This window comes from Monodon monoceros, unplaced genomic scaffold (assembly GCF_005190385.1).
Source record: "Monodon monoceros isolate NGI ecotype Baffin Bay Population unplaced genomic scaffold, NGI_Narwhal_1 Super_Scaffold_22, whole genome shotgun sequence".
NCBI classification, from domain to species: domain Eukaryota; kingdom Metazoa; phylum Chordata; class Mammalia; order Artiodactyla; family Monodontidae; genus Monodon; species Monodon monoceros.
Window position 1 is genome coordinate 99322609 of NW_021703779.1, and position 15873 is coordinate 99338481.

The window sequence follows — 15873 nt, forward strand, 5'->3', positions numbered from 1 at the left end:
AATAATCCACCCAAGCAGTTTTAGTATCTCACATACCCTTGTTTTCTTATTAAAAATTCACAACTAGGTTTCAGATCTCCAGAGCATGATTTTCTGATGTAAGACCTCTGTTTACCAGAATTAAAACAAAGTTTTAACACTATTACATGAGCCCTTTTGTGTATTAAAAACCAAACATCCACATATCTTTTTAAAGTAAAGATGAGACTGTTTGAAATGTAAAATCTTCGTTTCTTCCATGGAGTTTAAACTTGAAGTTTGCTGTGTAAACGGAATAGAACATAGTCGATTTAATAGCAGTATTTACCTCATTCAAGTCAACAAACATTTGTCTGTCCTCTATGTGAGAATCCAAAGATGTGAGAGGCTATCTCTGTAATTATATTCCAGTACATGTACAAGATCAAGTGTGATGACTGCTATACTGAAAATACAAACAAAATACAATCGGAAAATAAGAAAGGGAGGGATTAGGACCAGGTAGTATGAACAGAGACTAGAAGAATAGTTCCCCAAGACAGGGTTGAGGGTGTTTCAGGTAGAGGATTCGTGAGCAAAGATGAGATACATGCATTCAAGAATTGTTCGGGGAGGAGCAAGAAAGTCATTGTGCAGAGTTCAGGATGTGTGGAGGTAGAGCTGGAAAGACCATCTGATGCCAGATGATGAAAGGCCTTGAATGTCAGGCTAAGGGATTTAGATTCGGAGCTGTATGCCATGGAGCTGTCTATATACCAAAGATTTTGGAAGAGGTGAGGAAAAAGCCAGAGTGAAGGCAACCAGTTAGAAGACCAGTCTTTCCCCCCTGTCTGCCTGGCAGAGTCCATTCATCTTTTAGGCTCAACTCTTTCCTAACCTTCCCACACAGGGCTGATCACCCCTTCTGTTGTTTACCCGTCCTTTACATACGTGTATAACTTTTTATTGTGCTGTATTTTAATTGTTTGTTTGTTTATTTGTCTTTACCATTAGACAAGACTAAAGACCATATCTTACTCACCTTTGTATTTCTCTAGAATGTAATGCATTGTTTCAAACACAGATCCTCAAAATGTTTTTGGATGAACAGATAAATATAAGCCTACCTCATTAATCCAGGTGAGAGGTGATGAGGCAGTGGAAGTTGAAAGGAGAGATGAGAAGTGAGATACAAATGGCTGATTAATCAAATATTGAGTTCCTTCTATTTCACAGGGTTACTGTAGGTACCATGGAGAACATAAGAAAAAGAGATCGTTCCTATTGTCCTCTCTAGGTGAAAGCAGGAAAATAATAAGGAAAATACAAGCTAGTATAAAGTGTTTAAAGGGCCCTGTAGACCAAGGTGGTTAATGAAAATGGGCTTCATCATTGAAGAATGGGCAGGATTATGTAGAAGCAGTGATAGAATTGCTAGCTAGACCTGGCATGAGCAGAGACCCAGAGGTGGGAATGCACAGTGCATCTTGAGTGGGTAATAAGTAGATGAGCTGTATTGGGAGATAAAACTGGAAAAGTAGGTTGGGACAAGATTGTGAGTGCCCTTGAATGCCAAGCTAAGGAGTTTGAAATTATATTAGAGGCAATAGGGAACTGTTGAAAGCTTTGGGGAAGAAATGTGACATGATTAGGGCTAGGACTTAGAGATTAGTCTGGAAGCAGTTGGATGGAAAGATTAGTGGCAGGAAGACAGGTTTGGAGGATAACTGCAGCTGTGCAGTTGCACGGTAATGGAAGCCTTAACCAGGAGAGTGATAGCAGGAAAATATGAACAACTAGTAGGGTTGTCACAGAGGAAGAATGTTTTGTAGGCCAAGACTTCACAGGGCCCAAAGAAAAACTTCACTTTTGGCCTGGAATGTTCACACAGGCAAGCCCCGCTAACCACCCTCCAGTTCACTTTGAGCTTTGAGAGTTAACCAAAATGAGGCAGTATAGCTAATAGATTACATATCAATATATATGCGTATATATGTTTATATACATATATGTGTATATATATGTATACATGTATTTGTGTGTGTATGTATATATGTGTATCTCTATCTTAGTTTGAAAATTATACAGTTGAGTCCCAATTCCAATGATAAGTCATTTGCCCTTTATCTCTCTCTTTTTTTAAAAATAAATTTATTTTATTTATTTATTTTTGGCTGCGTTGGGTCTTCATTGCTGGGCTCAGGCTCTCTCTAGTTGCGGTGTGCATGCTTCTCATTGCTGTGGCTTCTCGTTGCGGAGCACGGCCTCTAGGCGTGCAGGCTTCAGTAGTTGTGGCACGCTGGCTCAGTAATTGTGGCTTGCGGGCTCTCAGAGCGCAGACTCAGTAGTTGTGGCACACGGGCTTAGTTGCTCCGCAGCATGGGGGATCTTCCCGGACCAGGGATCGAACCCGTGTCCCCTGCATTGGCAGGCAGATTCTTAACCATTGTGCCACCAGGGAAGTCCCCCTTTATCTCTTTAAGGTCACCTAAATCTCTGAAAGTTTTTCTATTATCTGTAAAAGTGAGAATGTCATCCCCTTAATGTGGAAAAAATTTAAAATTTTTTTGAATTTTAAAAACTTGACAGACCTTTAGAATTATGTAACTAACTGTTCATTTTGATTTGGTTCCTATAGCGCTGTCTGACACTAATGGATAGAGGATTTGTTTTCAATTTGATAAATGACTATATATCTGGATTCAGCCCCAAAGATCCTAAGGTAAGTTATAAGGACATAACTGCAGTGGGTGTCAGACATTAGAGTGTGAGAACAATGGTGACATTCTCCTCTGGAGGATTTGGAACTGCTGTTTTCATTTAGGTGCTTTGACTAGAGTTATACCTCAAAGCAGGGAATAATGGATAGTGTTTTGGGGGTCCCCAATACTACCCCGTGTTTGATGGTTCACTAGAATGACTCACAGGACGTACTCACGGCTAAGATTCATTACAGTGACACAAAAAGGATGCTCAGTTGGATCAATAAGGGGAAGAGACATAAAGTGGAGTCCTTGGCAATCTACGTGTAGGCTTCCTGAGTGCCCTCCCTCCTGTGAAGGGTCACATAGAGCACATCCTCTCTCCAGCAGTGAAAATTGAGCCACATGTGTGCAACGTTTCTCTTTAGGGAAGCCCATTTGAGACTCAGGGCTTAGGGGTTTTGTTGGGGGCTAGTTATGTATTTGAGGCTGGTCAAAATTTCCAGAGTCTTGGAAAGGACAGGAAAGCAGATGTTCACCATAAATCACATGGTTTGCACACTGCTGAACAGGTTGGCACAGAAGGCACAGTCTTATCATGTAGGAAATGTTTGTTTCAAGATCTAATTTCCCACACCACAAAACAGAAAGTCACAGGCCAATATCTTTGATGAACGTAGACGCAAAAATCCTCAACAAAACATTAGCAGACTGAATTCAACGATACATTAAAAGTGTCCTACAACATGATCAAGTGGGATTTATTCCAGGGATACAAGGATGGGTCAACATCCACAAATCAGTCAACCCGATTCATCACATTAATAAAATGAAGGATAAAAATCATATGGTCATCTCAATAGATGCAGAAGAAGCATTTGCTAAAATTAGACATCCATTTATGATAAAACCTCTCAACAGTGGGTATAGAGGGAACATACCTTAACATAATAAAGTCCATATATGACAAACCCATAGCTAACATCATAGTCAACAGTGAAAAACTGAAAGCTTTTCCTCTAAGATCAGGAACAAGGGGCTTCCCTGGTGGCACAGTAGTTAAGAATCTGCCTGCCAATGCAGGGGACATGGGTTCGATCCCTGGCCCAGGAAGATTCCACATGCCGTGGAGCAACTAAGCCCGCGTGCCACGACTACTGAAGCCCGTGCGCCTAGAGCCCGTGCTCCACAACAAGAGAAGCCACCGCAATGAGAAGCCCGTGCACCACAACGAAGAGTAGCGCCTGCTCGCTGCAACTAGAGAAAGCCCGCGCGCAGCAACAAAGATCCAATGCAGCCAAAAAAAAAAAAAAAAAGATCAGGAACAAGACAAGGATGCCCACAGAAATTAGGCAAGAAAAAGAAATAAAAGGCATCCAAATTGGAAAGGAAGAAGTAAAACTGTCGCTATTTGCAGATGACATGATAATGCATACAGAAAACCCTAAAGACTACACCAAAACTCTGTTAGAACTAATAAATGAATTCAGTAATGTTGTATGATACAAAATCAACCTATAGGAATCCGTGGTATTTCTATACACTAATAACAAACTATCAGCGAAATTAAGAAAACAATCCCACTTACAATTGCATCAGAAAGAATAAAATACCTAGGAATAAATTTAACCAAGGAGGTGAAAGACCTGTACACTGAAAACCAAAAGACACTGATGAAAGAAACTGAAGAAGCCACAAATAAATGGAAATATTCCATTATCATGGATTGGAAGAATTAATATTGTTAAAATGTTCATACAACCCAAAGCAATCTACAGATTCAGTGTATTCCCTATCAAAATTCCAGTGGTATATTTCACAGAACTAGAACGAGTAATTCTAAAATTTTGTGTGAAACCGCAAAAGATCCTGAATAGCCAAAACAATCTGAGAAAGAACAGAACTGGAGGTATCATGCTCCCTGATTTCAAACTATACTACAAGCTATCATAATCAAAACAGTATGGGACTGGCATAAAAACAGATACACAGATGAGCAGAACAAAACTGAGAGCCCAGAAATAAACCCATACATATATGAGCAATAAGTTACAACAAAGGAGCAAAGCACATACAGTGGAGAAAAGACAGCCTCTTCAATGAAAGGTGTTGGGAAAACTAGACAGCCACATGTAAAAGAATGAAACTAGACCACTCTCTTACATCATAACACAAAAATTAACTCAAAATGGAGTAAAGACTTGAACGTAAGACTGGGAATCATAAAATTCCTAGAAGAAGACGTAGGCAGTAACCTTAATGGCATCCATCTTAGTGATGTTTTTGTGGATCTGACTCCAAAGGCAAAGGAAACAAAAGCAAAAATAAGCAAATGGGACTGCATCAAACTAGAAAGCTTTTACACAGCGATGGAAACCATCATCAAAATGAAAAGGCAGCCTACTGAATGGGAGAAGATATTTGCAAATCATATATCCATCAAGGGGTTAATATCCAAAATATATAATGAACTAATACAATTCAACAACAACAAAAACAATCTGATTTAAAAATGGGCAGAGAATCTGAAGAGACATTTTTCTAAAGAAGACATACAGATGGCCAACAGCACATGGAAAGATGTTCAGCATCACTAATTGGGAAACACAGATCAAAACCACAATGAGACATCACCTCATAATCTGTTAGAATGGCTATTATTGAAAAGACAAGAAATAACAAATGTTAGAGAGGATGTGGAGAAATGGGAACCCTCGTACACTGTTTGTGGGACTGTGAATTGGTGTAGCCACTGTGGAAAACAGTATGGAGATTCCTCAAAAAATTAGGAATAGAACTACCATAATATGACCCAACTTTTCCACTTCTGGGTATCTATCCAAAGAACATTAAAGCGCTAATTCAAAATGACATGCACCCCTATGTTCACTGTGGCATCATTTACAGTCGCCAAGATAAGGAAATACCCCTAAATGTCCATCGATGGATGAATGGTTAAAGAAGATGTGGTATATGTGTGTGTAAGTGTGTGTGTGTGTCTTTGTATGTGTATATATATAAAGTGGAATACTACTCAAACATAAAAAAGAATGAAATCCTGCCATTTTACAACGTGGATGGACTTTAAAAGTATTATGCTAAGTGAAGTAAGTCAGATGGAAAGACAAATGCCATATGATTTCGCTCACATGTGGAATCTAAAAAGAGAAATGAACAAAAAAAACCCCAAACAAACTCATAGATACAGAGAACAGATTAGTGATTACCAGAGGGGAAGAGGTTGGGGGGTGGGCAGAATGGTGAAGGGGGTGTAAACTGTATGCCGATAGATGGCAACTAGACTTGTGGTGATGATCACTTTGTAGTGTATACAGATGTCAAATTATAATGTTGTATACCTGAAACGTATATAATTAAAAAAAAAATCCAAATTTCCCAAATGCCAGCCAATGACCACCCGTGCAAGCAGGCCTTTTTAAGGTGAGCAGTCTTAGACCTGCTATGTTAACTCTTTACTGCACAGGTCACATTTTAAGGTATGCCTAAAATACTAAACACTTCTGTTTTGAAAATTAATGCACTGTATTTAATCACTAAAATAGTAAATGACTACTAAATAGGAGTTCTGGTATAATTTCTTTGTGTTTAGGTCCTGGCTGAATACAAGTTTGAATTCCTGCAAACAGTTTGCAATCACGAACATTACATTCCTCTGAATTTGCCAATGGCATTTGCAAAGCCTAAACTTCAGCGAGTTCAAGGTATGTATTTATGTTTTCCATCATTAGGGATTGTGTTTTCCTGTTTTTGGCTAGCGCTAGTATAGTATAACGTTTTCTAGTTAAACCAGTCAATCTAAAGGTAATGTCAGAATTGTTACTATGTGAAGATAGGTTCGTTAATGGTACTCGGCATTTCCTTCATAGTGTCAGTGGTAGTATTCATAGAATGAAGAAATTAGGTGTGTTACGTAGATTGCTGCTTAAACACAGATGTCAGATACCAGTTAAATTGCTCTCTGTAGTACTGTTTGGACTCTAATGTGAGACTGAATTAAGAAAAAACCATATAAATACATTTCTGCTGAATGGAACATCAAAAGAGAAGTATAAAGGCAGAGTAAAATAGTGATATGTATGTATTAAATTGATGAAATGCCTTCAGTTATCTCCATTGCTAGTTTTATTGAATGCTTTGTTGTGTAGCACTATTCTTATGTTACTATGTTTTTTATTTGTCCCTTTTCTTTTCATATATTAATTAGATTTTTTTTCATTTGCGGTGGACCGTTTGACTTCAGTAGGTAGGTTTAACTCGGTTCACTCTAAAGTAGTTTGCTGTCTTTAAAAACAATTGATTTCATGAATGGCTAAGATGGATGGGGGCTTTCTTTGCTTTTTAAATCCTCCCTAGCCAAGATGAGGCTTTAGTTAATGTACCCAGAAAACCTAGGAGGTGGTGTATTTGTTAACTCTTAAAATCAGCTTGAGTGTTGATTGCTAGAAGAATCAACTTTAGAACACCGTCCTCAGAAAACAAGTTGTGGCTCAAGCCAGCATGGGGGCTAGAGGGTAGCTGTTCTTTAAGTGTGTCTCATCTCTGCCAGGCTTGCCTCCCCTCTCTCTGACCCTGCTTAATGACTGCTTGGCCGCAGTTTTGGAGGTTGGCTGAAACTACCTGATTCGATTTACTCAGACCCCTGAAGTAAAAAACCTTACTACCATTGTAAAGTCGACCCAGATAAGGCCACCTGGGTTAGTCCGTACTGGTTCTTGTGCATAGAAAGTGGTTGGGATTCACAAAAGAGCATGACCAGTGGCAGAAAGAATATCAGCTACCTCGGTCTCTAGGAGGGTAGCTGCTGAGCACCAGTTTCAGTGCTTGAATGCCAGCCAGTGAAAATGGAGAAAAAATATTTAAAAACCCAAGCACCTGTATTCAACTGCTCCCTTATTAGATTCTGAGCATGTATAGCTCCGATACTTCCCCCAGTATTTATTGATGGCTTGAGGAATTCAGGGAAAAGAAGGGATGAGGATTTAGGATTAAATCTGATTTAGCATTTATTAAGTCCTAACTGAATATATAGCATTATATTAAGTGCTGAAGAGGCCAGAAAAGAAATGGAAAACATATCCTTCAGCTTTATGGCCTAACTAAAATTAAAGGGTACGGGAGAGGAAATAAAGGTAGTAGAAATTTACCGTAGAAATGACTAAACTTGGTCACAGTCCCTTCTGATTGTGACCCAATCAGTTTATAAGGCAAGTCCCAACCAGGATATTAGCAGCTGGGATTTAAAATGGACTGAGGATCTAAAAGGAAGTGAAAGAAATAGTTTGAAGCGGTAATTTTATGAAATAAAAGATTTGTATTCGTGTGATGAATTTGAGTGAGATGAGACTGTTTTTCTTATTGTTCTTGTACCCCATTGTATTGGGGCCAATATATAACATTTACTAGAACAGTCAATAGTTAATACTGTTACAGTGATTCAGTCAAGTATTGCTGTAGAGAATTACTCCAATTTGTAGTTGTAACTAAATCTCTTCAGATATGAAGAAATGTGTTAAAACATTGCCAAATACAGTATTCTTTCATTCTAGATTTTATCCTAAGATTTCTAAGATTTGAAAAGCATCTCGAAAAACAAAGAATTCTAGGGACTATCTTACCGACTGAAATTATCATTAAGGCTATCATCTAGCCCCAATGATGAGTGCTCGTACCTTGTAAAATTTTGCATGCTTATTCTATATGATAAAAGAACTGTTCATATTTGTTAGTCATAACAATATAGTTCTTGCTAGCGTGGTCACATATGACTAAGTAATAAATATAGTGCTTTAATGTTAAAGTAATTTTTGAATATTTTTATAAATGGGTTTTAAATTTCATTATACTGCAGATTCAAATCTTGAATACAGTTTATCAGATGAGTATTGCAAGCATCACTTCTTGGTTGGTCTACTTCTGAGGGAAACCTCCATTGCTCTTCAAGACAATTATGATATCAGATATACAGCTATCTCTGTCATAAAGAATCTTTTGATAAAACATGCGTTTGACACTAGATACCAGCATAAGGTAAGGATGTTCGTATCATCATCAGTATCACGTTAGTTAGTTTCTAAGAAGATTTTATGTTCAAGGTGAAGTTTTCAGTAAGGAACGTTACAGGAGGATTGATGAAGTTATTTTTACAAATACGTTTTGTTTCCGTTTCAAATGATTAGGTTTTAAAAATACTGTTCAGATAACTGTTGAAGAAGAGCACTGGTTTTTCAAATCATGTCTAAAGAACAGCACAGCTGCTTCATGATTTGTTACATAAACTAGAATTTTTTTTAAAAAATCTTACACGATTATAGCCATGTGCACTCTTTCAAATACACGCCTTAATATATATCCTTAAATATATCTCCCTAAATAAATGCTATTATTGATTATTAACTGATTAATAGTGACACATTAAGTATGTCCAGTATATAAAAGATGTAAATATGAAGTTTTTCTTCTTACTGAAAAAATGTAGGTGTGGCTGTAAACCTTCCATACATTACACACTGTCTATGTGTGAAGGCCACAGCTGCAGTTGCTTTTTGCCGCACCTTTAACTTAATATATGGGGATGGAGGGTATATTCAAATCTTATTAACATTATACCCTATGGGCTTCAAAAAGTAGATGGCAAACTGTATGGATTTAGAATAACCTAACTTACTTACCTGGCTCAAGGTAACATATTATTTCATAATTAAGAATTTGTCCCTTTGTTCTACATTCAAATTTAAATAAAATTATCATGTCATTTATTTACTTTGGAAAGCTGACTTGGAGCTGGATCTTATTCTTTTTCTACAGTATTCCCATTTGTCCTTAAAAAACAGAAAATGCCTGCCAGCTACATCCAACTACATTTCTTTAATTATGAAGATTTGTTTTACTTACAAATTTTGCTAGTTTTCTTCATATAATTCTATCCTAAAGTAGATTTAAAGTCTTTAGCTTTCACATGTTATTACTTACTGCAATTTGCATCGTTTTTTTCCACATTATAGTTATAATAACATACTCCCATTTTGTGTGGTTTGCTCTATTATGTGCCACTTTGTGTGTGTGTGTGAATGTTGATATTGACTTAGCGTAAGTTAACTGGCATTATATATCTAAATGAAAAGATATCTTAAAGTCATCCATTCCAACCAAGCTTTGTCAAAGCTTTAAAAATGCCAGTCACCACTGGGCTCTGTTTGTACCTAGTAGTAGCGGAGGAAAATGTCTTTAGCCATGATTTCAAAGAATTTGTGGGAAAAGTACAAAATGAAGTTCCTGTTCTTAAAGCAGGAAGTTGTATTTTTTTCCCCTGCCTCCTTAGATGAAAGTGAAGGAATATCGGATTTCACTAGTGTCTTACCTAGAGGTAGAACTTTAAATATTTTATATCACATATTTGCACATTATTTACTTTTTAAAATTCTGAGAGCGTATATGTACTCACATGCACACACGCACGTCACTGTTGTTATCTGTAAATAACACTCTGCCTCTCTGAGTGTTTGAGGTTTTAGACTATGGGAAAGATTGAGATGCCAGCCTCATTACCCTTTCAGTAATTTCTAAAGCCCTTTCTTTGTTCAAAATCTTCTGACAGGTTTTAAGTGTGTATAGGATTCTCCCCAGTAAAACTTTGCTTCATGGACCTGCTTCATTCCCTTCCTCTGTTTGGTCCAAAGACTTCACAGGTGGCCTGAGTAAGAGGTCATTTGTCAAATATTGATACATTCACTTAAAACATGTTCACCATTAATGATGATGCCACGGTGAGGGCAGAGAGGGGAGCTTTGAGCCTCTATAATTTCCATTGGGTCCCCCAAAGTGACCCCAAATAAAAATACAGTCAAGAAAAAAATTCTTCCTGTGGAAAGGCTGCTTTGAGACTAGATCTCCTAGTCACCGCCACCCCCCATTCCAAGCATGTTGCCTTCCTCAGCCTCTCCTCTAATGAAATTATGGAGATGTCACTGGTCCCTATTATGTGCTACTCAAAAACTGCTTTGGGAGCCCTCCTAATACCATGAGACATCTTTCCTACCCAGAACAAGAATATCCCACATCTTAACATTTATTCTGGGGTCTGTATTAGTTCCTGTACCACTGCAAGTGATGTTGACTCCTAAGAATTGCAATTTCTGCTTGGACTGTGGGCAGATTTTTTTTCTTTTTTTTTTTTATGGTAATCTTACACACATGTTAAAAAAAAGAATCAAAATGCCTCTCTCCCATTCCTTACCTCCATGCCTCAATTCATCTCTCCAGAAGCAACTACTGTTATCAGTTTCTTATATAAACTTCTATTTTATGCATGCACAAGCCAATATGCTATATATATGTCTATATATAAATATATAATAGAAACCATTATGCATTTTTCTTTTGTCATTTAACAATATAGCCTGAAGATTTGATCTGTATTTATTTTAAATCTGCATAGTATTCCATCATATGGATATACCTTATTCTATTTATCTAAACTGTCTTCTGTTAATAGATTCTTAGATGGTTTTCTGTCTTTTGTGCAGACAAAACTTTTAATATATTTGCCCTGATTGCATGCTTTCCTGTGTTCCTGTTCACCTGAGAAAGGTGTAGTAGTATCTCCTTCCCTAGTGATCATTCACTATCAGAACTAAAATGAATTCCCATCTAGAAGCTATAATATTAATGATAGTAGCTAAAATTTATTGAGGACTCACTATATGCCAGGCGCTGTATTAAACATTAGCTTACATGAATTAATGTCACTGTTATTAGCCCCGTCTTACTAAAGAGAAAACTGTGGTTGTGACTTGATCACAATCAAGTAACTAGTAACGGGAGAGCTGGAATTCATGTGTCTAAAATTCAAAATCTGTGCTCTTAACCACTAGGCTATACTGCCTCTCAAATCTTAAGTGGGACCCTGGAAAATTAGAGAACTGCCGAGAAAGGGTGATGATGATGGTGGAAACTCTTGAAATCAAAGCCATGTGAAGAATAAAGGAAAGTAGTAACAGCTATTTAGCCTTGTGAAGAGTGAATTAAGACAATTTGTGGTAATTGTCTGCAAATATTTAAAGGGTTGCCATGTAAAGTGGAAGTGGGCTATAACCAGCAGGTAGAACTTAACTGCTAAAGGATTTTTCTAACAGAACCTCTGAAAGGGCTGGAGTGTTTAAGAAGTTTAAAAACTAACCGTCTGTCAAGGATGCAGGTAAGGGCTGTTCCTGCCTTGAGCAGGATATTGAACTAGATCAGTGGTTCTCAAACCTCAGTGCACATCAGCACCATCTGGGGCAGATTCCTGGGACCCAGCCCAGACCTACTGAACCAGAATCTCCTAGCGATAGAGACCATTATTGATTAGGGTTGCGTATTAGAAGTAGGTCTGTTAAGAGTTCCTGAAGCTCATAAAAGAGGAAGTACAAATGGACAATTAACATATGAAAAATGGTTCAATTTCAAGAATAAATGGAACTATGAGACACTATTGATCTGTATTCTATAGGTTAACCATTGTACCCTAGAGGCCTTATCTAAGTCTACAGACAAACCTCCCAAAGCCCTAAAGTATGGAGGGCAACTCTTGTGCCATCACAACCACTGGTTTGGCTGATTTGAATGTATGTACATATCTGGTGAGGAATGTCTATAGCTGAGAAAAGCAATAAATAAATTCGTATAAGAGGTACCACATTCATTAAGATGACCAGTGGCCAGCTTCACTTGCATATTTACAAATATATCAATCTCCCAAGTTGTATAATTGACTTAGGGGGCCAAGATCACGTAATTTTAATTGCAGCTTTACTCAAAGCAAAGACATATTTCTTGAACGAATACAGTAATTCACCATTTTTTTACTTCTTCCATCTATTCATTCATTCAGCTAATGTATATTGACCATATACTATGTGTCCAGGCACTGGGGATGAAGCAGTGAACAAGACAGACAGGATCCCTGCTCTCATCAAACTCAACCCTCGCTGGAGTTAAAGAGCAGGACTAATATGATCTGCTATTAAAAAAAAATAAACTTTTGCCTGTTATGTAGTGTTTGAGGGATGTGCTTCGACTCTCTATTGTATATAGATTCAAATACCAACAAAGTGGTGTGGCAGTTAGAGACTATGAGTATAAATAGACTCATGCTTCACTAATTTGTTATGGATATTAGCTTGCTTTTAGTGTTTAAACGGACAGATGGAGCCAACTTTATTTGTAATACAGGCATATTATATATCTATTAAGCTTTTGATAATTATTTTTCAGAACCAACAAGCCAAAATAGCACAATTGTACCTCCCATTTGTTGGACTGCTTTTGGAAAATATACAGCGATTAGCAGGTCGAGATACCTTGTATTCTTGTGCAGCCATGCCTAATTCTGTAAGTAGTAATGTGTTTCTATTGGCATTTTATCCTGTTTTATTGACTGTATTCAGAATTAGGGTCATACGCTGTATGGTCTCAATAGTGCACCTTTTACAACATTTTAAATTTATACTTTTTCCTGGAGCAGTGCTTCTCAAATCTTAATGTGCATATGGGTCACCTGGGGAATGAAGACAGCGATTCTAATGTAGTAGCTCTGGGGTGGAGCTTGAGATTATGCGTTTCAAACAGGCTCTTGGCTTTTTCTCGTCTAAGGACCATACTTTGAGTAACGAGGTCCAAGAGAACAGCGAGAATCCTCTGTGCTCAGTGTTTTCTTTTTAAGATTTGCTGCTGTTACATGCCTTCATATATTTATTCAACCGGAAAACTGAACAAAACATTCACTTTGCAAAATATTAGGCACCAGGGATTAAACTGTATTCCTTTGCTTCTCCTTCTCTTTGACAGCCACCTTTCAGCACTTCCTGATGAGTGGCTTTTAACTCATCACAGTTGGTCTGTGCTTTTTTCTCCCTGTGCTTTTTTCTCCCCTTAGAATCTTAGAGTTGAAAGGAACTTTGGAGGTGATCAGTCTTCCACTGGGCAAAAGAACATTTTGCCATAGTAGTAATTAAAACTTTCCTTCTCACATTAGCGCTACAAGATTTTCTATCCACTGGTCCCAGTTTTGCCTTCTAGTGATACATAGAACACATCCATTTCTACCTCCACGTGATACCCCTTCACACATGTCCCTTCTAAATTTTTCTTCAGGCCAGATATCTCCACTTCATCATTTGTTGTTTCAAACCCTTTACATTTCTTGGTTGGAGTCTTCTGGACATGCTCCATTTTACCAATTGCCATTTTAAAATGTGGTGTATACTTTACAGTCTGTCCAGTGCGACTAATAACTCCTGCCCCACCCCCACTCCACGTTCTGTCTGGCCCAAGATCACCTTGACATGTTCAGTAGCCAAGTCACATTGTTGGGTGGCAGGTGAAACTGTGTCCTTTACAGCTTCCTTTGGAAATTCCCCATAATAAATGTCCATAGATTTGTCAAGCCTACCCTGGGTTCCTGAGAAAGCTGCTTTTAAGCCTCACTTGATTGCCTGTACCTCCCAATTATGTAAATCAGCTAAATGTGGACGCTATATCACTTACCTGGGTGGCAAGCAAGCCTTTCTTCACAAACACAGCTACTCATGCTTATGCTTACTCCACAATATTTGACAGTGATATTTGGAAATATTTTACTTACCTGTTCTTTCTTCTGCAACTCAAGATCATGTAGGGCCTCTGGTCACACCTCTCCTTCTAGTATTGCCCTTGCTTCAAGGAGGAGAATGGAATCATGTTTAGATCACACCAGTTGCAGCTTTTACCAGCCACCTAGAGTTGTGTCACTTTGCCAGAGGTCATGGTTGTAACAGTGTACCAGGATCCATTTTCTTTTTTGTGTGTGTGGTACGCAGGCCTCTCACTGCTGTGGCCTCTCCCGTTGCAGAGCACAGGCTCCGGACGCGCAGGCCCAGCGGCCATGGCTCACGGTACCAGCGCCACCAGGGAAGCCCCCAGGATCCATTTTTAAAAGAGATGTCCCCTAAATACCAATACTGATACGTGATTTAGACTTTCACAGTGAGCTTTGTTTAAAATTAGGGTACCATCTCATTGTTAATTCCGATTTCTTATCCTGGTGTACAAATGTATTTAAATGACAGAGGTATCACACTGTGTTACAGGCATCCAGAGATGAGTTTGCATGTGGCTTCGCTTCACCTACAAGTAGAGCGAGTCTGAGCACTGACAAAGACACCGGTAATTAAAAGTCCTTTAAAGATTATACGTGGCATGGCTGTTTAGAAATGTACCCTATACATAGTCTCTGTATTTTTGAAATATTTCATAATGAAAACTATACATAGCGCAATCTCTACTAAAGTTTAATTAAAATCTTACACTTGCAGCCACATTTCTTTGCTTAGGTTTCCTTGTCTCAGCTTGTATAAAATTTAGCTTAGTATACTAAGAAAATAAAGGATAATGAGAAAAACACTGGTTTCCAATCATCTGTCTCCAGTCCTGGACAAGACACTTCCTTTTTCTGGGCCAAACTTCCTTATCTATAAAATTATCTAATTGTTTGCCTTTATTTTATGACTTGCAAGGAATTTCTTGTAGTTTCATACACGTTAAAGTGTTTCAAGGAAAAAAAATTGCTTACCCTTTATTTGGCTTCTTATGGTGTTTTGATGTAATACATAAACTTCACATTTTAGATGACCAAGATCTATTTCCTAAAATATGTCTTTACTTAAATTAACCCAGTGCTTAGTTTTAAAAATATTTTTGACAGTTCCTCCTGTTGCTAACAAGGACTTGGCTTTTTTCCAGCTTATGGGTCTTTTCAAAATGGACATGGAATTAAGAGGGAAGATTCGAGAGGTTCCCTCATCCCAGAAGGAGCAACAGGATTTCCAGATCAGGGCAGCACTGGTGAAAATGTAAGAACCTAAATATATAGGATAACCCTAGTGATGTGTTAAGTTACAGCAGTCTTTCTTTTTATGCAAATAGGGGTCTCTCTACTCTCCTGTAGTCTGTACTGGATCTTTAAAAAGCATCCCATAATGCTTGGATGTTGTAGCAGTTCCTTCCTATCCTGGCAGCTGCTACTTGGATATTTTAAAACTGTTTATAGAGGATAAGGCATTCATCTTCAAGAGTTCCAACTTTGAATACCTCCTTTAACCCTAGCACTCTGTAAACCTGTTCTAGAGAGGGAAGGTTCAAGTTTAAAATGCCTAATGTACCTTGTCACTTAAATCAC

General features: G+C 38.0%; 1 protein-coding gene across 7 annotated transcripts in view; it reads left to right on the forward strand.

Annotated features, from left to right (window-relative positions):
• DOCK11 (dedicator of cytokinesis 11) overlaps positions 1-15873 on the forward strand; it is a 217683-nt gene that overhangs the window by 134753 nt on the left and 67057 nt on the right. For 5 of the 7 annotated variants that reach the window (XR_003796312.1, XM_029240008.1, XM_029240009.1 and 2 more), the window contains 7 exons: positions 2597-2680; positions 6271-6382; positions 6886-6924; positions 8530-8708; positions 12933-13049; positions 14786-14861; positions 15438-15547. Coding sequence is in view for 6 of the 7 variants with exons in the window: in XM_029240008.1 (XP_029095841.1) it covers positions 2597-2680; positions 6271-6382; positions 6886-6924; positions 8530-8708; positions 12933-13049; positions 14786-14861; positions 15438-15547 (717 nt within the window). In the remaining variant the exon portion in view is untranslated. The remainder of the gene's footprint in view (positions 1-2596; positions 2681-6270; positions 6383-6885; positions 6925-8529; positions 8709-12932; positions 13050-14785; positions 14862-15437; positions 15548-15873) is intronic. The other 2 variants (XM_029240010.1, XM_029240013.1) reach the window with 2 other exon arrangements.